Genomic DNA, 26,817 nt, shown 5'->3' with positions numbered 1-26,817 from the left:
GTCCATATACAAAAGACTTTTTTGCATTGCAAGGAAATATGAGACGATAGACGCTACAATGCAACAATCAGTGACTTTTTTGTGGTGGTGATGGCGGCGGTGGCGTTGTTGGTGGTGGTGGTGACGGCTATAGCGGTGGCAGTGGAGGTGGCGGCGGTGGAGGTAGCAATGGCGTTGTTTGCGGTGATGGTAGCGGAGACGGTGATGCTGGCGGCGGCGGTGGCGCTGAAGGTGGCGGCGGCGATTGCGGTAGCTTTTGCAGTAACGGTGGCGGTTGCATGGGTGGCGGCGGAGGCGGCGGTAGTGGTGGTGGGGTGGTAGTAGGTGGTGGTTACAAATTGTTAGTTGATGATTTTTTTTAAATTTTGTTTTGCAACTAAAGCTTTGGGAAGGTATTGTGTTTAACGGATATTCACATATCCGAGGCTATAATTAACTATATACGTTAAATTTAAATCGAATTGAGACACATGTCTGTTATAAAAATAATAAAATTTATAATAAAATATAATCAATCATTTAACATATCTTTTAATTAAATAATTCATGCAGTGGGTGTATTTATGTTTCCATCAAAAAATCTTTTGACTGATTTTCGAACAAACCATTTTTAAACACACACAAGCACGCACACAATACAAACACACGCGAACACAAAAATACAGCATGACTGTTCTCAAAACATTTATAATGTTTATTTAAAAGACAATATTAACCTGCAACTACAATATAAGCTTCCGAAGTAGTGCGTGCTATGGTGATTATTATTCAATAAACTGTAAATATTCGCAAATGCACATCGCCTATTTAGGCGACAAGCATCCCCAAATGCTACGTCTATTATCACAATTAATAAAAGATGAAATGCTGGTGTGCAAATTCAAATGATTTGGTTGTACAGCTTTAAATAGATTTAAGTATGATAAATACAGATAAAACTAAGAATGACAGGGTTGCATTTCTGGGCGCCTTCCCATCAAATATGTGATGCATGTAATACTTAACAGAAGGTTATAGGCTTTTATAATAATTAAGATTATTTGAAGATATAAACAAAATAAAATTGCTCATGTTTGTTATAAATAACCAGAATATGTAAATAAGCAACATCACGTTCGATCGATTCTCTTTGTATAAATCTGAACATGTATGGCTATTGTATTTTAAGTTTTCTGTTATGTCAATAATATGCACAAGCAGGTTAGATTGTCGTAATATGACTGAATATGTTGAGAGTAAACTTCAGCTGCTCCATCAGGAGAGTTATTGTTTGATATCACATCGTCCTTTTAAAGGAAAGTGACTTATTATTAACCAGTCTGACTCGATACACAGAAACAAGACACATCACGCAAAGCACCTATCAAGCATGCAGTTGCACATGAAAAAAAGATGTAAAAGAACATATACAAAGAATTTGGGTCTTGCAGAGATTGTATGAAGCTCCAAACCTCTCACTTTTCAAATATTGTATTTTAAATTAAAGTTACAACTATGTATCAAACACGTCAAATGGTAAACTAAACAAGAACATTGCATTGTTAATATGGGCTAAAATGTAATCACATACAATTTATATTGTGAACAAGATAATACAGGGGCATAAATAAAACACGCTTTAATGTGCTTTAAGTAATTGTAAATAAATGTGAACATTTTGACAAACATTTCAATCAGATGGGTACAAATAAGATAGTCAAGCGTAAATTTAAATTATCTTATGATCTAATTAAGTAAAACTTTATATTGATTTTTAAAATTATTTAGAACAATTGCTCATCCTGTAATTACTACTTAATTTAGAAAAGAGTGTTATCATAAGGTAAGCCAATGTATCATAAATAATTACATTTGTTGACTTTAAATACTTTCACAAATAACACTGGTGGATTTGGCACAAATACAAACAGGGGAGTTATAAGACCAAAACTGGATGGCATTTACCTTAAAATTCTCAGGGACATACTTTTAGGGTGTCCAAATTACACCCGAACCTTTGATAAATGTCGCAGGAGAGACAGTACCAAGCACCATTGTCTATTGCCAAAACATGATTATGCAAAAACACAGACATTTAAAAGCATATCAGGCGCCATTGAGTCTATCAACGTTACCCATTACTGCAAAACAGAAATTGCAGTATAGTTAATGGTGTTTAATGTTTGAATCAAATAATATGTAGACGAAACTCAGATGGCGTTTAATAAAAGCATCAAATCGAACAGGTCTGATTGGAATGCACGCAAAGTCAACAGACTATACTTAAGGAAATCATACAATATGACAGAAAATATCGTTGTGTGATGTATGGAAGCAAATTTAAAAAAAAACAGAAAAAAACGAAATCGAAAAAAAACATGCTTGATAATGCTTCAACACACCCTTTGGTAAAAAAACAACAACAACTAAATATCAATATAAAAAAGACTGACCTTCGTGTAATGCAAATATGTTGCATTTATTCGTTATATCAATATAATATACATACCAGTAACCAATCGATAACAGACAGGTTTAACAGATCCTCGCTAGGAGGCTATACATAACCCAATTATGAATCCGAATTACGTATCCTGAACACATATCTGTGTGAACCGCTGTAGAAGACGTACTGCCCAAAGACCTGGAGAATATTAACCGTGTACATTGCCGCTGCAGAGCAAGCAAAGCAAGCAAAAAACAAACATCAACATCAGACACCAACATAAATGGCAAAAAGCTAGAATAAGTGATCAGCTTTAAGTACTTTAGCGCAACCCTGTCAAAGCTCAAGACCAACGAGTACGCCCGGAACATGACGGTAACACGTGTGGTCAAAAAAGGCCCCATTCGGTGATCGTCTTACGACGAAAGTTGGCATGCTTTGGACACGTCATCATGCTCGACTCTCTGTGCAGAATGTTCTCCAGCGCTCGCTAGAGGGAGATCGACGTCGAGGCCGTCAAAAAAATGCTGGATGGAAAATGTAAAAGAGTGAACATCCCTTTCCGCGGATGAATTACTCTCAGCAGCACACAACATACCTGCCTGGAGGAGGATTTCTGTATCGTCGTCCCTCAATCCAACCCACGGCCAAGCCGATGATGATGTTGTTGTTGATGATGATGATGATGATGATGATGATGATAATGATGATGATGATGATGATGATGATGATGATGATGATGATGATGATGATGATGATGATGATGCGGTATAGAATCAAAATGCGATTTTATAATCAACAAGCTGTAGTAGATTTTATTGTTGCTACTTTTTTATTACTGCTGTATCCATAGCCGGTATTGATCGCATATCGAATACATATACATATTTTGATCTACTACATGTATTGTAAAAGTGTCTTGTTTACTAAGCAACTAAAAGCAGCGTTTACAAACTGTTTACAATAAGGCTGAATATGCCTTCAGTTTGAGATACGTAATGTAATATTTATTTTAATCAGTCAGTAGGGACACATAAAAATACCATGAAAATAGATTCAAACGAGAAACACATTGGTAGAGATGATACAAGTATACGAATTTTCATAACGCTAATGAATTTATTCTGAGAGAATTCGTTAACAATGTATGATGTGCTAAATGTGTAAGAATAATCGTTTCCTGTTCAAGTCACATCGCAACAGCCTAATTAGATCCAGATGCTTAATACATTTTGGATGAGTAAACAGGATTTTAAAAAGTGGGAAGATGATTCAGGTGCAACAGAAAGTGCTATCTGAACACTTTAACGTGCAATATTAAATTAAATCGAAAAATATGTTTTTGTATCGATAACGTCACTTCGTTTACATAAAATTTGCCGCATATTATTTAGCGGAGGATCAACATTATCTCTATTTACGAGATATATTTTAGGTTCACATTTGAAAGTGCAAAGATGGCTAAATTCAACTTACATATTGGTAACAGTTCCGAGAATACACCAGGTACTTAAAAACATGACACGTTATATCTGTTTGAAGTATCATTTTAATATTAGTATATGGTTCATGGCCAATATTCACTTACTTCTATAATCAAAGCGCTGAAGGCACAATTGTTGTTCGCTATTGCATAATCTTAGACGCAACTCTGTTTTCAAAATTATGTTATAGCTTTTTATATCGCAAGTTTGAAATGAACACAACCAATTCAAATGTTTCAAGAGTGTTTCTTAAAGCACAAGTCGAGATGCGTGTGCACTGTTTATCCTCATATGTATGTTATAGAGATAACCTACCCAAAATAACAACAATATGTCTCTTTTTTCACAATTGGATGCTGCACTGGCAACCATCTTTAAAAATTGTGTTGCCTTGCTAAATAATAACAAGCATATACTCATGTACATGTTGTGCTATGTGTATCTAATACTTTATCTGTTTTCTTTTAAATTATTGAGAAACAATTTGACCCACATGACAAACTTTTAATGCAGCTTAAAGCCCCATTTTTCCTAAAAGCAGCCACTATGTACATATTTCAATGATAAACTGGCCAATGTCTTCGCACAAGCTGTTATAAACACTAGACTGGCCAATATCGTCGCAAAAGTTCTTAAACCTATTGTTTACATACAGTTTGTCTGCTGCAGTGTACCAGTGAAGTATAAACAGGCAGTGATTACCGTTCCTAGCGTAGTGAACTGCAGTTATCGTTCCTAGCTAGCTAAAGCAGACTGACTTGCAAAACTGCCTCTCTACATTAGTCGTGAGCTAACGCTCACAACTAAAAATGGACGTTCAGATACCGAGAGCAACGTAGTTTTGAGAACACCTAAAATCATAACATCAGTACATTAAGGAATGCAGATTGTTATAACGTCATATCTATGTTTGATTATTGTGTTGGTTCATAACAATAATTATTATAATTATAATAACAAGTATAATAATCATGATGATATAAGTATAATTAGTATTACATTATTATTATTATTAGTAGTAGTAGAAGTAGTAGTAGTAGTAGCAGTGGTAGTAGTAGAAGTAGTAGTAGTAGTAGTAGTAGTAGTAGTAGTAGTAATAGTAGTAGTAGTAGTAGTAGTAGTAGTAGTTGTTGTTGTAGTAGTAGTAGTAGTAGTAGTAGTAGTAGTAGTAGTAGTAGTAGTAGTAGTAGTAGTAGTAGTAGTGGTAGTAGTAGTAGTAGTAGTAGTTGTAGTAGAAGTATTAGTAGTAGTAGTAGTAGAAGTAGTAGTAGTAGTAGTAGTAGTAGTAGTAGTAGTAGTAGTAGAAGTAGTAGTAGTAGTAGTAGTAGTAGAAGTAGTAGTAGTAGTAGTAGTAGTAGTAGTAGTAGTAGTAGTAGTAGTAGTAGTAGTAGTAGTAGTAGTAGTAGTAGTAGTAGTAGTTGTAGTAGTAGTAGTAGTAGTAGTAGTAGTAGTAGTAGTAGTAGTAGTAGTAGAAGTAGTAGTAGTAGTAGTATCATGAAGGGGTTGGAGGCTTTATGATATTTCCGACATAATAAAGTTATATACAGATACAATTAAACTCTTGTTTGATAATGTGATTTGCTCAATAACATGATCACATTAGATGGAACTTGTTTATACATTTTATTTGTGTAATACCTGAAAGAATATTTCATGTTTACGTTAAAAAAACTATTTTCAAAATAAAGGTGCAAACACGTGTTGCCAAAATATGAAAATATTGTTTTAAGGTTTATAACCCGTGTTAAATTGAAGGGGTAACATTTTAATTATTTCATTTCACGGAGATCTCTGATTATCATCACACTTAGTAGTTAAACACAAAATGAAGGAACAAATGTCTCCTACTATTTCGTCCTGTTTGTTTGTTTTTATTTGAATTAACATGCATTTATCCTTCCTTCCTGTATGTCCGCCTTCTTATCTGCATTTCCATACACAATCATTCAAGTGATTGCGATGTGCTTTCATTCCTCATACAAGTATGCGGCGTGTATTTTACTTACAGTTAGTACGCTTAATGGGAATGGACTGCACTTACTTAATTAACCACAGTGGCATATATAGCTGTATCGTATGTTCATAAACTATATGATCAATCATCACTAACCCGTCAGTAATTAATTTTATGTATTTCATCGATCTTCATGAGTTTGCATTTTGGTCGCTAAGAAGACCTCAAGAAACGTGTCTCCAAGCCTGTGTTTTAAACTATTTGGAGGGAAGGTCTAGAGTTTCTAAAACGTGTCATGTTTCTTTCAGTAGTACTTTGTTTTAAATTGTGTAAGAATAAACTATTTCAATTTTACGATGTGTTGTTTAAGCTTTATTCAGGCCCGGACTGTGATGACATTTCAGGTGAAACAAAGATGTTTGAATTTGTTTTATGTTTAAGTTCCGTACGTGACAGTGTATCTGCCAAACTATTTGCATAGTTATTGTATGCTTGCATAGAACAAATATAAATATTTCGCACACAATGTCTTTTTATTGCGTTTTATATGTGTTTTCTTTAACTTGTTTCTAACTTGACAAGACAATCTAACAGTGTTACCAACAATCGACCCCTCAACAAAACCAGAACGAAGCAATATCGATTGACATCCTCATATAAATAATTGTCTACAAACTCTATCACGCAAGAAGTGTTCCCCGAAGTAGGCTTATTTCAAAACAATGCTAATTTGTTTCCATTAGACTCAATATTGCAGATATTGTGTCATAATTACATTATCAGCTTTATCGAGAAAACGTTTTTGTAATGTCTTACAATGACAAATGTCAGTTCGGTTACATTTCCACTGTGTTATCTTCACGCTTCCTCCCGGCGACAAGTCTTTATAGACTGATAAGCCGGTATTATTACAAAGAATTGCTCTCTCTTGATAGTCTCTCAATATTCAGTGTTTTTCATTCATGATGTAACAATTAATACATACACATGGGATGGTATAACTGGTCTTTATAGTTTACCTTTCTGCACCGCTGAAATCAAATTATTTGATCAAATTGATATATCCAGACGACAAAAAGTTCTTATTGTTTTCTCAAATGTTATTAAACATATATTTTATTCAAGCGCTCTATATTCGCAAAACGTTAAACAAGTTTGTTTGTTCTCTTCAAATATAATCTTTTATCCACCAAATACTTTTCTGGATTATTTTACGCATATAAATAGTATAAATGCTTTCTAAACCATTTGATATTCACTTATTCTATGAAAATAGGTGTTCATATGACATAAAATTTAGGCGGCAAAATTATGGTCATTTTAAAGTTCAACTTGATATTGCCCGACAAGTGTTCGTTTGTTACCAAGATAAACATTCGGAATCATTATTTCTGCCATCTTAAGCCACAGTTGCTTGCCAGATTTCCTTAAAAATGATGATTGTGACTCTAAACAATGTATGTTGTTGTTTAACAGTTTAAGTTATCGGGTACTGTAAAACAAACACTAGGGTTTATACAACTTACATATTAAATGTAATATTAAATGTAATATAAACGTATATTAAATAAAACTATTAAAATAGTTTATAACAACTAAACTAGTTGAACAGATTTCCGTTTGGTTATAGTATAATTGTATAGTTTCGTGATGCAGCAGAGAAATCTCACTGGAACAATGATACACAAAGAGTTAGTTCGTGTATATGACTCATAAAAACCGCAATATTCTTTTTCAAGACCGTCAATCCGTTTCGTAGAAAAGTTTTATGTGTTTGCATATTGTTTACCGAGAACGAAGTTATAATATCATTTGATGTTGAAACATAATATGATAAACAAATGGTTAAGTGAACAGTTACACTAAGGTAAATAACTGCAGTTGTGTATACAATATGCGTGACAGACAATAAATAGCATTTTGTCCACATATTACCGTAAATGTTTAAAAGTTCATCTTTTCTACAGGCAAAAGGCGATTGATTTTTTTCCACCCAAAAAGTTTTCAATGTCGCATCCGAACTATAAAAAGCCTTTAGTACTAATAAAACGCCTTGTGCATGCCTTAAAACAATACGTTGTGTACCTTCATAGGTCCAAAACTCGTGTATGTAAACTAATGTATCGCATACACAGTTTTGAGCGTGAGCTATTTTTATTAATAGTATTTGCAATAAGAGGTTTTCCCTTCATGGCGATGGACCAAAGACGCCACATTCTTATATACGAATAACACGTTATTACATGTAATGAAGTTCTTTTTACAAAAGGCTTTTAACACATCTAAAAAGCAAATGCATAAAGTGCAACACCTCCTATAGCATGCGCCTCTAAACTTTGAAAGAGATATGTAGATGGCATTCTAGAGATTGTGAAGAAAGGGTATGTGAATAAGTTGACTGAGCACTTGAACACAGTGGCAGTATCAAATTCACAAACGAGGAGGAAGCTGAGGCCAAAATACAATTTCTGGACTCTTTGATAGTGAGAAAGGAGGACGGATCTGTGAACCTATTGATTTACAGGATTTACAGGAAGCCTACCAATACACATCAATATCCCACCACCCGTTATCTCACAAATTGAGCGTTGTAAAAACTCTAGTCGACAGATGTTTTACAATAGTGACTGATACAGAAGATCAGAAAAAGGAACTTGACCACATCAGGGGAGCATTGAAAGCATGTGGATATCCACAATGGACAATAAACCAAGTGGTTAAAGACACGGATATGAAAATGTCAGAAAACAGGAGGGAAAGGGTAAAAGGAGGAAAGAAAGGGATAAAACCCAGAACAAGTCCAAGGGTATGGTAGTCATTCTCAATGTGAAAAATGTATATGAGGCGCTGGCGCGAGTCTACAGAGAGCACAACATATGTGTAGAAATGCGACCACACAGCACTCTCAGACGCTTTCGTGTACATCCTAAGGACAAGACGCTGTCGGAAGAGGTGTGCGGCTGTGTATACAAGATCCCGTGCAAGAATTGTGAAACTGTGTACATAGGAAAAACAGGTCGCAAACTGAGTACTTGGAACAATGAGCACAAAAAGATGCCAAGAACAGCCCACAAGTTTTCACGCGGTCAGGAAGGAGAGAATCGAAAAGAACAGAACACTCCAGTGCAGTTACAAACCATATAGCTAGACACAACCAGGTCATTGACTGGGAGGGGGTGAAAGTCATAGATAGAGAAAACAACACCGCACTCAGAAAACTTAGGGAATCGGTAGCGATAGCTAAGGAGAGACGGGTGATGAACAGGGACGAGGGGGGCGATCAACTGAGCCCCATATACAGGCCTTTGTTTACTGCTGGGAACCAGTCCGGAAGTAAGCCCGCTCTGTGACGTTCACTTCCCGCGAAATCACAGTTTGATGAAGATTCACCACTGGTGGATCGAAACTGTCACGGTATGTGAAAATTTTCTTGGAATGCACATATAAACTGTTAAAGAATTTATCAACGATTTGTATAACTATGTACAACAAGGATAAACAATCGGCATTGACAAAGTGAACCATAATTTTATTAAGATTTGTATCGTATTTGTCACACCGACACCAAGATACGTGTAAGCTTTATAATAATATGTGTTTTTAGTCAATACGGACGAATAAATGTATGTAAATATGCAACCATTCCGCCCATCTTTCAAATTCACATACAGCAAAGAGATTATTGATTGAACAAACGTGTAATGATTATATTTGAGCGTAATTATAGGCGTTTATCACGTGATGATTTAAAGGAAGTCAGATGGCGACATCCATCCAGAGACAGGTAATTTTAGCCGTTGTATGCCCTTTTATTTATTGTATAAATGCCGATCGCTATCCACTATCTATATAAGGAAGAAATTGATAAGCGTTTATTTCGTATTACAATTCGCTCTATATCTCGTCTATACTCGCTACGATATTTCTTTGAGGAAGCACACAATTGAAACTCGAATAGTTAAATGGTAATGGAATTGACATGTATGACAATTATTGCTATTTTAATAGAATCGTATGCTATGCTATGCTAAGATAGATAGTAATAATCAATAACTCAATGTTTAAAAAAAATCGTAACCAACGCAAGTACTGTAGTCATAGTGAAATGTTTTAACTTCAATATATTTGTGAAGGCTAGCCGCGAAGTACAGTTTAAACCGTACCGTCGCTGTCTTATCTATGCGTTGAAATTTTGCCTTTAAATTGCAGTTATATCAAAACAATATTATCGAACCATTTTAATCCTAGAGTATTTTTAGATATAACCGTGACATTGTTAAGTAAAATTGTAAAATTGTTGTCTTACTTCTTTCATACGATACTTCAGTGGCAATATTTATTCGTGATTGTTCCTTGTAATATAAAAGTGATATAATAATACGACATTAACAATATAATTGTACTGTAACAGTGCAGTGTTTCTTCGATATTAATATAAATTTTAAATCGTAGTCTTACCATGATTAATAATTACACGTTCTTCACAATTGTTACCATACTGAAGCATCATCAACGGATCAACATATTGTAGTGTATCAGTAAAATTGTGGCATTACCTTGAATTCGTATTTTCACTGAGACACCCTGGCCTAAACTTGGCATTACAGTTTAACCGCGACAATGTTGCGTCAATGGCATTAATCTTCATATTTCCGTAAGTGACGTAGTCCCACAACTGTACTATTCTAAAATTTACATGTGTGCAATCTCATTTTCTAAGTGTAATCAATTGATACATTAATGCGACAAGTCTACTAGATTGTTTTTTGTATATGTAAATGGGCAGTTCGTTGGTTTCTCAAGGATATTGAGAGTAATAACAGAAATTGTTAATTTTCCCGTCATATTAATAGCAACGTATTTGTTCAAAGTATTTACTGACAGATGTTTGCGCATTCCTGTATATGCTTCATTTTATAACAGTATACACAGCCTTAACGATTTCAAATTTAAGATTTACATTACGGCTCGTTTATTTACAATTTTCTTTGTCGGAACTTATCATTAATTTGTCAAAAGCTACATTTATTACAAAGTTCAAACGAAAATTGAAGTTAAATTGTCTCTGACTTTGTTTAATGCTTCTCGTCTTCAAGGAACGTTTTCATATTTTGCATGGCGTCATGCAAATGATGATCGTCGAATTGGTACTTGCAATGATGGTTTGATGGAAGGTGATCGACAATTTGGTCCTTGCAATGTTGGTTTGCTGGCAGGAAGATGGTCAAGTTGGTCCTTGCAACGATGGTTCCTTTGAAGGGTAAGCTCCTACATGGTCCTGACAATCATTATTTCTTGTCACCGTGACCGTAAATTTGGTCCTTTTAATGCAGGTTTCACTGCATGGTGAGCGTCACGTGATCCTTTGATATTTGATACTGTTAAGCAAACGTTAATTACGGCTTAACACTCATATTAATATTCAAATCTTGTTTGGTTTTAATCCTGTTAAAATTGTCTTGACGTTTTCAAGGAACGTTTTCATATTTTGTATGGCGTCATGCAAATTAATCTTTCTTGCCTTGAATATAATATGAACAGACCGTATAAGTCCTAAGAAAGACATGATTAACACAGCTCTTGTATTAACGCCTCTCAAAATAGTAAATCGAAACACAAAGGACCATCGTCCTTATTATTAATATGATTATTTGATATTTATTGAATGACAGACTTATCAACATGATAGAGGGATAGCCGCTTTGAACGTTGGCATGACCCTTAATATGTCCTGGTTGGTGATGCTTTGTCTCGGGATGCAGTGAATAACCCCTGTCCCACGCGCTAGTATACACATCGGGCGCGCGCAAACCGGTTAATTGCAATTATAGTTTGCTGGCAGGGTGATCGTTAACGTTGTCCTATTAATACTGGTTTCAAGGCGGAGTGACCGTCGAAGTGGTCATTTCAATGAGTTATTGCTGGCAGAATCACCAACTTGGTCCGTGCAATGCTGGTTTGCTTGCAGGGTGTTCGTCAATTTGTTCCTTGCAATGCTGGTTTGCTGGCAGGGAGATCGAAAACTTGGTACTCGCAATGCTGGTTTGCTTACAGATGTGGTGATTTTTAACCTACCACCGTTCTTTACTTACGTTCATTTTCCTTTCGGTATATTGTTCCGTTTAGTTAATATATTAAAAGCGTCCATTGATTTCCGGTAAGCATTGCCGAGGTTTTATTCATTGTTGAAAATATGCCTAGAAATGTATCGCTGTGTGTTGTTTTTATATCCATTTGTATAATAAATGTTTATTGCGTTGATAAATATCAGAACCTCATTATTATGCTATATAATTAAGTCAAACCACTATTACGTAGATCTCAACTGTATCACTATGGAAATGTCCGAGTAACGCCGCATGAGCAGAAAGTATAAAAGCGCACGTTTCTTCCATGAATGGTCAGTTCTGCTCCCGATTTCGTCGGGTTAACATCGCGAAAATAGGTAATTAAATTATATCATTAACATACATTAGGGACTTTGGGCACATAGTGACTGGCTATCCTCTTCAAACGTTCTGAGAGCCTTGAAGTTGGAATCCTACCCCTCAGCAGCCCGGGTCGCTAATAGTTGATATATAAGTCACATACCTTCATACAAACACTACAAGGCTCCATACCTAGGGTATCTAGTCACACAGACTCGGAGTCATAACGAAGTGTACCGAGACAAAAGGTCTCCATACATAGTCCCGAAGACATAGGTCTCCATACATAGCTCCGAGGCATAGGTCTCCATACATAGTCCCGAGGACATAGGTCTACATACATAGTCTCGAGGTATAGATCTTCATACATAGTTCTGAGACATAGGGTTCCATACATAGTCCTGAGACATAGGTCTCCATACACAGACCCGAAGTCATAAGCGTAAATAGTAAGGTTCGAGGTCATATGATTATAGCATTTGATTACATTTGATTTACTGTTCCAAACCAATTATTGTATTAATAACCAATCATAAAGCAAGGTAGCTTGATGAAAATTATATACTATTGTATTGTGCTTTGAGTTATTGTCTGATTGATTTTTTCCTTGAAGGTTGAACGTCAACAATGGCAATACCATTTCCTGGCAGGGTTTATCGCTAACGTAGTCCTGTAAACGCTGGTTTCAAGTAAGGGTGACACTGAACGTTGCCCTAGCTATACTGTTTGCGTGGCAGGATGATGGCAATGTGGTACATGCAATGCATATTTCCCGACCCGGTTAGCGTCTATATGGTCCTAACAATCGTTGTTTTCTGGCAGGGTGAGCGTCAATTTGGTCCTTTCAATGCAGGTTTCATCGCATGGTGAGCGTTCACGTCATCCTTTGATGTTTGATTATGTTTAGCAAAGGTGTGTTACGGCTTCGTAATCATATTCATATTCAAATCTTGTTTTGTGAAAATTGATTATTAACGTATGGTTTTCATGGAACTTATAAAATGTTAAGTTTATGTTTATAATGTTGAATCATCAACGTTGTACTGGACTTCACTGTTGTGCGTCAATGTCTATGTTTTAAGAAGTTATTCGCGTGTGCTAAATGTAATTCAACAACAATTTTATCACAACACTTTGGTACATTTTTTTAGGCCGTGAATGGTAAATTTATTATAGCAATAATGATCAGAACACATTTGTTACAGTTTGTTTACACCGACTGTTTTAAGATCAAACTTAAAATGTCTTGATAGTTTAATAATTATGCTAAAAGTATTCGTATTCCTATTTACTACGCTTTTATATGTGATGAATTTGAATTTTTTCACTACTAACTTCACGACTTGTGTAATTAACTGTTTGTAAACAAAACAATGAGAATGACAAATGCGAACATTGATTGCGTAAATACACATGCATACGGTTATAATCAGTGTACCGTGACTATGCAATTTCGAGAGAACCTTCTTCTATTTTAAGAATTGTTTTCTTTACAGTTTGATATTTACAACAGAACTTTAAAAATTACAAAGACTATTAAATAAACGAGAAGGCTATTTTTAAGATTTTTTTAAAAATTTTATCTCACTTTTTCAACAATCAGCTATCAATATAACACTCAGATACCAAAACTCCTGTATAAACAGATTTTTGTCAATGATATATCTCATAACTTTTTCTCAAATTAATTGGTCCAGCCGTCTAAAGTAATTTGGAAAGCGTATCTTATAACCTTAATATCAATTTAAGAAACATTCACTTCATTCAGTGAACTAAATATGAGTAATTGTTATTGTATGCATAGTAAATGTCCATTTAAATTATCCAATCAGCAGTCATCATTTGCAACCGTTCAATCGTCCACCGTATTTGACGAGTTTGCATCCAATATATTCCGTATTGTATCAATGAACTCGTTCAAATACATAATTGTATTGTGCATAACGCTGTCACATAACCAAATATTATAATTATAAATCCTACCATTACAAGGATTTTTAATTTTAGGTTGCTTTGTATACTTCGTATGGTTTTATAAACTTCGCATAATTGATTAAATATACAATGCGGTTCTTTACATATTGTGCATATAACAATACACATGGACAAATGCGATTTTATTTGCATACAGCTGCATTATCACTATGGTAACTATCGCATAGGTTCTTTTCAATATAAAGAAGTGCAACCCCAGCTTCTGGATCATAATGGCATTATCATTATATACAATTAGTTGGTCCTGTATTTATGGCAAGTGACCTATTGCAAAAACAGTAAGAAACAGAACAATACGAAACAACATACACACATAGAAGAATAAAGCCTGGGTCACCGCCTTGGAACGGTCAATGCAAAGCATTGGGGATTTAAACCAGTTTTAGAGCGCTCAACCTCACACTTTGCCCAGCAATATTCATGATTCATATGAATGTAAATAAAATGTATCCTCATAGCATTTCAACTCAAATTAAACAATGATAAAAGAGAATTAAAACGCATTCAATTGTATTACCATTTAATTACTCAATGGTGGGAAAGAGACTAGAGCAAAAGAGTTACAACTATTTAAGAAACGATGAAATGACATTACGCACAAGTGTCAACTACATCCCTTCTTTTTAGAAAACGATTTAAGAATATAGCATCGTATAGTTAATAGTTCAGATCATCATCGTGCTCATACAGGAAGAAGCAGCAATAATGGGTGTAAAAGATAAATATTGCATAGCTTGGTTGTTCATGCGACTGCTAAAAAATAAAATTTTCTAGATCGCGTGTTATCGACATTTGATGTTAAAATTGATTTTTTGCAGTTCAAATATTTTTGGGGGAAAATAGCAGTTTATTTCACTCTTGTTCAACATATAAAACATTTGGGTGCACTGAATTTGGTGAACACGGCTACATGAAAAACAAATAATTTACTTGCAAAATTGTAGTTCAAGATTATAATTTGTATCATTATTATCACTATAAACCATATGGCAATTTAAGCCTTTCTTGATACAAAGTTCTAGGTGACTTAAATGTATGCATCAGATTATGCCACTGTTGCAATCCTTGTATTAGCACAGGCACTTTTGGAAGGCTGATTAAGGTCATTGACATTTCGGTTCAAACCAATTAAGTCAGTTATGCGATGTTTTTATCAAATTATACGTGACAATATTAGCTGCTTGACAGCCTATCTGAGTTAAACGAACAACAATAATATAACAAAATTGGTTATCAGTAATGTATGTGTATCATTGAAAATTTGCCATTTGCAATAACTCTGCAAGCAATTACGGGATGTAGTAAGTCGAGTTAACTGAATAAGGTCGGATTCTAAGGCATAGTGATGTTATACTATTTATTAATTGCATGCTCTGTAGAAAGTTGATTTTTGGTTCTTGACGAAATCTTTAATATCAGGTATGTTTGTCTCGCGATACGTTTATTTATATAATTTAGGTTGTGGCGGAGGTATGAATTCAGTATCTGGTTCTGTGGAGTGTCTACCTGGGGCCTCCAATTGTCAAATTCCAGTTAATATACAACACCACTCCTTTGTGTTCGTTAATTCAAATGTGAGTGAATGTATTCATGCTTCACTTTCAAGTCGGTTTTCAAGCGATAGTTCATAACTGATGCATAAAGGCTGAGTCAAAAGTAACACGCTTTAAGGCTTAGCATACCTACAACACTTTAAATACATGACTTATGTTTTATTACACACAATTATCTGCGCTACGCCGTACTCCAATGTTAAAATTAAGTGCCGATTAGGCTTTTTAACGGAAATGAAGAAAGCATACATATTTAATATAATATATATTGCAGTAATAGAAAAAAATACATTAATGCAATTCTCTTTCAACGGTATGTATATATGTGCATGCGTTCGTTTGAATACAATGAAAACATTCGTGCACCATGGAAAAACGACACAGCATACGGAGTAGTTTACCAAAATCAAGATTTGGCTTATATAAAAGAACATTAACAAAAGTACACAGACAACAAGCCTGTATTTTTATCCTTATTGAATACAAATACGTATTTTGATCTACTATGGCACACGAGTCTTGTAAACTAAGCCATTCGAATCAGCGTTTAAAATAATAAAACTTAGGCTGACAATTGATTCTGTTTGAGCGACATGAATGTTATAAATAACAATGTGTGGAGTGATAGAGCTGATTTTGCCCTGTGGACATAAATATATCGACATAATCTACAATCAGGTTAATTAATATAACTTTCGGCATTTTAAATTTATTGAATGAGACGAAAATTACTTTCCCTTCAGTATGTATTTGCCATTAAGGGGCGCTGTAGGAGCTGTAGGATTTTCGTGCATGAGTGTACAGTGATCAGGTTTTGTCATTCCGAATTGGGAACTCGCATGGTGTACATGCTATTTTTATAGTAATTTGTGATAATTTATTATTATAAAAAAAGAAATATATAATCGAATAGTTGATATATGTATCGAACTAAATTGACATAGGATGATACTGTACGATGACTGAGGAAAGATTGTATTATCATGCGTGATATAATGTGATGTATAATTTATTATGGTTGTTAGGATGTTAAGTTTAATAATAAACGGACAGCCGGTATGTAAGTCCCAGCGCAGCCGGTATGTAAGTCCCAGCGGCTAGTACCAAAAACAGAGTTGTGTTTGTTTGCTGCATATGCAAAGTAAGGATGTACGGCAAAGGGCAAGAAGTTTCGCCGTGATAATTACAACAGGCACACTTTGTATTGGCTGTTATCGAAGCGCTATTTTCTCCTATCAGTTCTTATTATTTTCAAAATAAGTTTCAAATGAATCCTGATGGACACTTGTTTTTATGTCATTATCTTTATTTGGCCGATATGGACAAACATGCCTTAAAAATCGATCCAAACGAGAAACACTTTGATTGCGATGATAAAAATATACAACAATTTTTCATAACGGTATCGAATGTATGCTTGTTTATGTGTAAAGAATGTTCATACAGATGTTTACTTTCCAATCCCCAATTCAAGTTACATCGCAACATAATAATTGGATACGGATGATGCTTATTATAATTTTGGATAGATGTGCAGGATTTCGATAAGAGGGGAGAGGTATCCAAAGCTGATACAGGACGTACTGTCAAACGATATAAGTTTAGCTTGCATTTTAGGATAGATATCAAGCACTTTACGAAGTTTTGATTATTGTTATAAATGGATTGAATAACACATTATTGAAAACAGCAGCAATTCGTTTTAAGATATGTTAGGCTTAGACCATCAACTGTTTTAAATTTTTAAAAGGTATTTACCCTTTTCCAACTATGTCTGTTTGCTTTGTTTCGTGTGTATAGACAATCGTATATTTGTCGTCTACTTTTTTATTTGAAGGGCACTTTTTTGAACGATAGTTTTCCGTTTCCTTTTATCACTTGTACATGTAATTCATAATGCAAATTATTCCAATTAAATAACACACCTCCACCAAGCGGCTAATGACATTAACAGACTGAAGAAAATCTAGCAAAACAGTGAGAACATTTACATATCTCGACCTGACCTAAGATGTAGTACATACCTCCAATTTCTAATATTTTTGCTGTCCATCATTTTTGATTCGCCTCAACTACTTAAGACTACTTGAGTTCTAACGCTGCGTTAAGTATTTGAAAGATCAATTTAAAAATGACCATGCCGTGCTTAACAGCTAGAGTCTGAAGCAAAATAAAAAATTTGGACATCGTCCAAATTTCTATTTTGCCAATAACATCATGTAAAACGATATATGTGACTGATGACATTGTTGACCCAGTTAATTCACAAATATTTTACAAGGTATCGACTCAGATTGTACATATTCTGATATCGTATTAAAATTAAGTAATTATGAAACTTACCTAATGGATTGTGTGGCCGACGAATAGTGTATATATGTAGAGAACAGAATTAATAAAACAATTGCTGCGTGCAATTAAATGTTTTTACGTCCGGAAAAATTGCGCAATGTCAGGATGTTAGTTTCCTTACAGTGAAAAGCCCGACTCATATGCGTGTTGACTTTTTTATTAAATTTTATTTCAGTGCTTCATTCCGTCAGTTACAATCGAAGCTTCATCTCCTGAAAGTGTTGCTTGAGTTTCAGTACTCGTTTATTACATTGTTATTTCTGCAAAGTTCACCATAGCGGCTTAAGTACATTTTAGCCACTCTCGCCTTCTCCTTGAATACATGAATTTAATAACACTTAAGGCTTAGTGTATATGTGTGTTGATTGCCTGGTACGATAACATTTTATGCGGATATAAAAAAAGATCCGCATGTCGATTATGCAAGTAAATTTGATATGTGGCAGTTTCTTGTACACGACTGAAGATACCATTTTTTTAAATAAATTACGAAAGTTTTGTGTTTTAATTATTTCCGAACTTATATTCAAGAAAACAATTTTCGAGCAATGTTCTATATCGTTTGTTATCATCATCATCATCAGTATCATCATCATCATCAGCAGCAGAAGCAGCATCATAATCATCATCATCATCATCAACAACATCATTATCATCATCATCAACACCACCATCATCATCATCATCATTATCATCATCATCATAATCATCATTTAAATAATATTATAATCATCATCAGCATCATCAACATCAGGGTCATTAGGTCTTTGTCGCAGCATACTTAAGTGTTGGCATAAATATTTGCACTATAAACATCTTCATCCTCTTAATTATCATCATAATCATAACAATTATCATCATAAAATCATCATAATTTTCTTTTTCACCAGCATCATCAGAAACAATTACAAAGCGTATAATAAGTCAGTTTATGACAATTGAAGGAACTGCGCAACCATCAGATATGACATAGAGTTATCATGGAGAAACGGGAATAATAAAGAAATTCAAACACAATGAGTCTTTATCACAGATAACAAACTACTTGTGTCATTAACAATTATATGTATAAAGTGTATGTTTTAAAGAATTGAAAACCATTCCAGAAGTATTTAATAAACAGATAAATGTTAATATCATGTTTTGCACTCGTATGTATTACTTGACTAGGCCGGATCGTAAACACAGTTAATCTGAAGTAGCTTTGATACCCGACTTTTAAAGTCATAGACATTTGTTGTCATAGAACTCAGCATAAGCAATTTCAGCGCTATGACCACCATCATCAACAACATCGCAACGTAAGGACCATGCAGATGTAGTGCCATGATCAATGTCAACTGACCTGTCATATATTCGAAATCTTTTAACTTTAACTCTCTCCCGCGCTTTCAATTCTTCTTTGATGAGAATGTACTCCTCTGTTGGAAATTCTATTCTGCAATCAAGTGGTCCGGACAAAGCAGACAGTTTGTTCACCAGATCGCGTAGTTGGGATGAAGACAGTATATTGTAAAACAAAGTCACGTGTTTCAATGACTGAGGTAGCTGTATGTCGATATATGTCGGCAAATGCATAGTTAGAGTTTCCAGCAGTGAGAGAGATCTTAGTGACTGCAAAAACGACGTTCCATGTTGAATTCTTAAACTTTCACATATATTACCTAAGCTGAGACTCTTGATACGCAAACCGTGCATAGCCTCACAGAGAACCGGAAAGGCATAACCATTCAAGGTAATTCGGATAGTATTGTTTAAATAAATCGTTATGGCTGCGTAAACACACTTTAATGATCTCCTGAATGCGCATTGTTCACTCGATGTTATTCCACAGTTCTTCACCTCATGATCTGATGTCAAAAGCGTACTGAGCAGGTTGCGAAGACAGACAGACGGAAATGTTTCACGTTTCAATGTTATGCTTTCATATGTACAACCTAACGTTAGAAGTTTCAACTTCTTCATACCAATCAGTGCATTTGGTCGAACGATGATACCACCGGTCAGCTTCAGTTCTTCCACGTTTACACACGAGGACAAGTCAATGGCAAGTGCTTCACTTTTAAAATATCGTATGTTGATATATTTCAAATTCTTCAGACCAACAAGTGCATTTGGGTGAAGGGTTACACCGTATTCGAGGATCAGCCGTTCCAGGTTGTGACACGATGACAAGGCCAGCCCTTTACATAAAACATTGGTTAACTTCAGATGATTCAATTTTTTCAGACCCACAAGTGCATTTGGTTTAAGGATTACATCGATTTCGAGGCACAGATGTTCCAGCTTATTACACCGTGACAAGTCCAGTCCTTTACATTTAACAAATATTAACCCCAGACTTTTCAAATTTTTCAGACCCACAAGTGCATTTGGTTGCATGGTGACATTATATTTGAGGTTCAGTTGTACGATGTTCAGCTGTTCCAGGTGGTGGCTCAATGACAGGTTAAAAGAAGCGGACGAATTGACTTCTCTCTGAGTTTTACTTGCAGAAGGACCCGGATTATCACGTGCACGTGTTAAAGAAGATCTAAGTCCTTTCCAACGAGCAGAGGACGCGTCTTGTGAACATAATATAAGATGTTTGTTTGGAAAATGGCAGACGGATAATGATCGCGCACGCGAAGTGTTCATCGCCCAGATGCGATAAACATCTTCCACATGATCATCGAGGAAACAAAAGTGACTCAGATGCAGGTGCACCGGAGTGGTTTTGTTGGCCTCAGCCTCCTTATAGCCTGAGACAACACAACGCTGAAAAGAACTTTCCCTAAGCAAGAAATAATCCTCATCAAAATTATGCACTTCATGTCCCTGAGCAATATCCTGTACATTCATCAGTTCAGAGAGTTCATTCGCTGCCGTGATGTTCATCCCACAGAGGAATACAAACACTTGAAATATATCGAGATAGGAGTCGTGATGGCGTTCAAGGTATCCAGAAATGATGCTATTAATAACGTCTACGTGGCCGGAGATATAAAAAGCCGCAAGGAATTCCTGCACACTTTTGTGCACAAACGAACATGTATTATCGATACGATTTGTACGTTTTCTTATAGATAATAATCCAGATTTGAGTGCGAACTCCTGTGTATTGTCAGACAAATATTCCGATAATTTTATTTCGTTAAATACTATTGACATCTCTCTCTCGTTTGAAAACACAAATGAGAAAGCGGCTTTTGAAATGTCATGTATGTGTTGCATATTTGGTTTAATGTACCTCGATCGAGAAAAGCAGTTTACCGGCAAAGGCTCCGATCTGTTGAAATGACTTATGAGAGGGTTTGCTTTTTTACATAGACTTTCAAGAAGGATTGTGTAAAGTTCACATAGTGACGATCCTGACAGACGCTCAGCTATCCCTTCTACCCAGGTACAGATAATAAGCGCGTGGAGCATAGGCGAAACTGATATTGACTGGAGGTTATGACTCCTCAGAAATTCTTTAAATTGCTTCACAGTTTCTTTTAGATCATTTGATTCATGAAGTAGACAACGCAGTACCTTTTCGTTAAATGCTTCAGGATCGCTTATTCCCTCAAGATCTAACAGAATGTCAATTTGAGAATTTCTGATACGTTCATCCGTGAGTTTCCATGGTCGAGAGGTTGTTAGTACAATGCAGTGGTCCTTAGGAATTCCAGCCATAGAAGGTACAACATCTTCACCTGGCCACTCATCCAGACCATCTTGAATGATAAGACACGTAGAAGTTTTCATTATTTGTAAGACCAGTTTGTACGCGTCCTCCGCTTCACTATCCGCGAAGGTTTTGTCGATGAGCTGTGTTTTTATCATCTGCACTACACACGCCTGATTTCGCGAGTCGCGCAACGAGATGAAAAAGACAAACTTGAATTTCTGAAGGGTATCAACGTCAACTAAGGCAGTTTGTTCCTTGGTAGAATTCATTGAGGACGCCTGCACGTTACACCAATCGTTAACTAACTTAGCAACAAATGTCGTTTTGCCGCTTCCCGCATCGCCTTGTAAATATGTACGTCTAGATAATTGATTATCTCTGTAAAAGAAATCTTTGTACGTTAATACTTGTTCCTGTTTTGTGCGTCTTCCACCATTCTCTATTTTCATCCGGTGTATTTTTGGACTCGCATAGATGTCATGTACTTGTTTATCGTGACTGGGATCCAATGTAGACAGAGGTACGAAGCTAACTGTGTCACGATAGTGGTCCTTTAATCGCCTGAGAAGATCTGGAATAATAACACAATTTGATAGAAAAATAGCTGCGTGTTTCTGTGCACAAAGTTGCGTTTAAAGGGAGATAACACGATTTTTATATGTGTTCAATTGTTATATATTGATAAAAATATGTTACAAAAACAGAAATAGGCATGTCAAATTATACATTAGAGACGAATTTCATAAAATGCAGCAAAGACAAATTAGCGCCCGAGCCGATTGTGACGAAGATAGTTCGTACATATTTTCCTACAATAACCGAAGCATTCGACTTTTTATTAGGATCGGAGTTAGTGTTCGTGTGTCGTATGAATATATATCGTTGCAGGAAATTAAAATGATCCGAAAAACTAAATTAAGATTCACATCGTACATGCATGATATACATGCTGGCGAATTTGACTGTACAGACATTTTGGATTTCAGAATTAAATATCTGGTTTATTTCGCATTTTTCGACACATGTTCTTTTGAACTTTTATTGAAAAACATGTATACAGTAATAAGTTTGTTTACACATTTTATATAAATTAATATAAATATTTGATAAAATCGTATAATCTCCCTTTAAAAGGAAACAAAGCAAAACAGCACGAAAAGTGCTTGTCGACGAAAAATACGATATTCTACTTAAAAAAAGATATAATCTCATTATTGTTGAAACATACGTTTCTTTTTTTTATAAACGTTCAGTCAAATAGTTGTTTAGTATCCCGGTTACAAATTTTGTAACATCATCTAATGAGTCCACGCCTAGTTCGATTAGGAGGATTTGAAAACCAATGTGAAAAAGTTTAAATGCTAATATGTGTTATGTATACATGTTTTGAAAGTTACTTCGTTCTTGCATCCATATGAGTTTTGTGACAAAGGTACACACATATACTTTATTATTAAAAGCGCAACAACATCTCTGTTGTTTGGAATTTTAAGAACCACAAACATCCGACGGACGAAATGACAAACTAGCGACAGAAAATGTTATTGAACCATTAAAAGTGTGAAAGTTTGTTTTTTCGGATATTGTGGGAATAAAATCTTTAAATTAGAAAATATATCATTGTCCTTTTGATGTGCTAATATCGCGCGTTAACGCATCGGCACTCAACAAATATTATCTTGTATGCGACAAGGTGTTTTTAAGTAACATTTCCCGTTATACCAATGTTGAATTGTATATTACATGAATCGACCGTAACACCTACTGATGCTGTTGACCCCTCGAGGAAAGTCCTTCTAAAAGCGACATTGGTCTTTCCAGTATGGGATTGGAAATTGTCATTTTTTGCCGTAGATGCAAATGTGATCACAAAGCTCATATAAGTGTTTGTTTAACATGGGATCTCTGAAGTGGCATCGAAGATCTACTTTCGACCACATGGGCTTTTTACAACACCAATCAAAGAGGTGAAACTAAAAAGCTTGACGAGTCGCCTTTTAAAAATGTTAAACAAGAAATGTGTTTCAGACACTGATTCCCTCATAAGACACGTTTTGTTACAGACAACTTCCCTATATATTGTACAGTCGACCAAACGACAAACGCTATATTTCAACAAAATATCAGTTGAAATTCGTGTCTTAATGATCTGTGCCACAGAGAGGTCATTCCATTGTGATACGTTGAGCGGGATTCGCCGAAAAATAAAGGGCAATTTTTATATTTAGAAAAACTACATATTCTATAGTGGGAAAAAATAGAAAAAGAGCAATCATTATGCCAAAACTCGTCTTAGCTCAAATTTCATTCTTCCCGATTATCTACACATTAATATCATTTAAAGGGAAAATGTTATCAAGATCCAATATGAAGTTCCAGATGAATAGAGAACACACAATTTCTGGACTCTTTATTCTATATTGGAAGAAAAGATGAAGGGCTTATTCTGCCAAAGCTTGTTGCAGACAAAACAATTCTTTAAGATCGTCTACACATTACCGTCATTCAACTGTGAAAGCTTGAGCGAGATCCAACCTTTAGATAAAGCGGAGTTGAAACACAAAATGTAGTGACTTAATATTATATTGTGGAAAAAATAGACAAAGAGCCATAATTCTGCCAAAAACTCGCGACATCCTAAATCGTTTTATTTTAGATCATACCTATACAGTAAGGTAATTTAATAAGGCAACTGTGAGCAATATCCACAAAGCAGTTAAAAAAGAGTGGTGAACACAAAAGTTTTTTATCATATGTTCTACAATGGAAATATGAGAAAAAAATGCTAAAGTTCTGCCGAAATCCATTTATTTACGATAATCTTCTAATTAAGGACATTCAACTGTGAGAGTTTGAGATGGATCCACCCAGTTGTTATAGAAATGTTCAAGACACACATTGCAGGGGACAATATATTATATCGTCGAAAAACAGAGAAAGGGACATAATTCTGCAAAAACTCATCGCTGCCTAAATTCCTTTCTTAACGATTATAAACATACAAATAACGGTTAAACATCTGAGATCGTGTGAGCAAGATCTACCCAGTAACTAAAGAAGACTTAAAAAACAGCTTTGGGACATACGTTCGGCCTAGCCTAATGTCGTCCACTCCCTGAGTGTTTCAAACTAAGGTTAAGCAGAAAGTTAGTAAGTTTGATTACTCAAATTATATTTCATGCAGTTCTAGTTTAAAGTATATTGCTGTCATTTATATAAAACAAACGTTTTCTTGGTTTATGTTTTTCTAATAAGTGACGTAGCGGCTTGAAATATCATGTTTGCCTGTACAGCCTGCTTGCAGTTATTTGACTCGGTCGATGTTTAGCTCTTCTTAAGTCCGTTATTTCAAACCACGCGCAAATGACCGATTCAAACAATTGTTTTATAATGCATGGTCGAAATTGTATTTCTTAATATTACTTTTAGTTTGTTGAAAGCGAATCATATACAAATGTTTAAGTATGTAGAAAATCGTGTCAATTTCCATGAGAGCAAAAGTTACAAACTTGAAATATTAAGTTCTGGACGGCTTTATTTGTGATGGCATTATACACATATTGTAGATGTAACAAGGCAGGCTGGTTCGAGTTTCATTGATTGTTGTCCTTGCACGTTAAGTCGACAAATGTCATTTAACACGGTGCAAAATACGACACTCGAAATCGCAATGTGACATGAAATGTTGCATCCGCAGGTGAATGCCTTGTCCATTGCCATGTACCGTCGTTAAATTTCGCGTGTCATACCGCAATTAGTGATCATAAATATACTATGTCAATACATAGGATGTGCTTTTCACGGCAGAACGGTGTATGTATCATAGACGACAATATAGTGAATATGTATGTGTCAATATATTGGATGTGTCCGACATGATAGTATAAAGTCTGTCCAGTATAAGATATGCGCCCGACACGGTGGTATAGTGTCTGTTTTAGTATAACTGATGGGTTCGTTTGATACGTCGGCATGGTAACTGTTCCGGTATAACATAATGTAACGTGTCCGCCATGGTTGTATAATGTATGCGCGAGTATAACGGATGTGTCCGTAACGTCAGTAAATTAACAGTGCGAGAATACGGACATGTGCGACATTTCCTTATAAAATGTGGGGGACAGGGCGCTATCATGTATATGTCTTTTCCACTGATGCATCCCACATGGCATCATAGTTTGTGTCTGTATAACGGATATTTTCGATTTGATACTAAGAGTTTTTTAATAGTAAATCGGATGTTAACAACATAGCATCAAAGTTTCTATATCAGTTGGATGGATTTATCTGGTTTTTAACACAGATGCAATCAGTTAATAACAAAGTGAAGATATGTGTTGAACGAATACGTTTACAAACCTGCAACGCCTCGTTCGAAATCGTCTTGTCCCTTTTCATTCGCTGCTTGTTTAATGCGCACTATGCTATCCATTATCTCGCTTTGAACGCGCTGCACTCCAGCCTGTATTGTAGCCTCTAACGTATCAAGACCTTCTGTCAGGGTCCTTTCAGCCTCTTTAGATAAACGTTCTCCGACCTCTTTCGCGCGTGTAATTGTCTGATTGGCCTCTTTCAACAGCTCGCCCAGTTCGGTCAGTGACAGTCGATCATTCTGCAGCTACGACAAGATTTTGACATGTTTAGATTTGTATCGAGGCAGATAATCATGTTTGTGATATCAGAGCCCAGGATGGAATCTTGTTGTATATTAAAAACATACTAAAAAAGCTTTCAAATTTGAGGAGCAATATAACATTCTCTTTTTTACATATTGTTTTTATGTGCGTATAATTTTATATAGCGTCAAATAGTTCGGCTAATTATTAAGTATCGTTAAATAATGCTATTTCAATATCCGTGCCAAAGATTTCCGATTTTTTAAGATCCCCTCGTGCTTGATTATTTTGACATGTGACGATAGTAAAAATGTGCGTTGTAAGAACAGTTGATTGTCCCTATTTTCATAAAAGACGC

General features: G+C 35.3%; 2 protein-coding genes across 3 annotated transcripts in view; both read right to left on the bottom strand.

The window, feature by feature from the left end:
• The window catches only part of LOC127862646 (probable dimethyladenosine transferase), a 229,114-nt gene that overhangs the window by 30,816 nt on the left and 171,481 nt on the right, over nt 1-26,817 (bottom strand). The window lies entirely within an intron of this gene.
• LOC127861794 (uncharacterized) overlaps nt 11,766-26,817 on the bottom strand; it is a 155,115-nt gene continuing 140,063 nt past the window's right edge. The window contains exons 6-7 of the mRNA XM_052400474.1: nt 21,705-22,161; nt 11,766-11,867 (exon numbers count right to left, since the gene is read on the bottom strand). Coding sequence (XP_052256434.1) covers nt 11,766-11,867; nt 21,705-22,161 — 559 coding nt within the window. The remainder of the gene's footprint in view (nt 11,868-21,704; nt 22,162-26,817) is intronic.

Source organism: Dreissena polymorpha, chromosome 16 (assembly GCF_020536995.1).
Source record: "Dreissena polymorpha isolate Duluth1 chromosome 16, UMN_Dpol_1.0, whole genome shotgun sequence".
NCBI lineage: Eukaryota > Metazoa > Mollusca > Bivalvia > Myida > Dreissenidae > Dreissena > Dreissena polymorpha.
The sequence above is the reverse complement of the archived record's forward strand: the minus strand, read 5'-3'. Positions and strand labels throughout refer to the sequence as shown.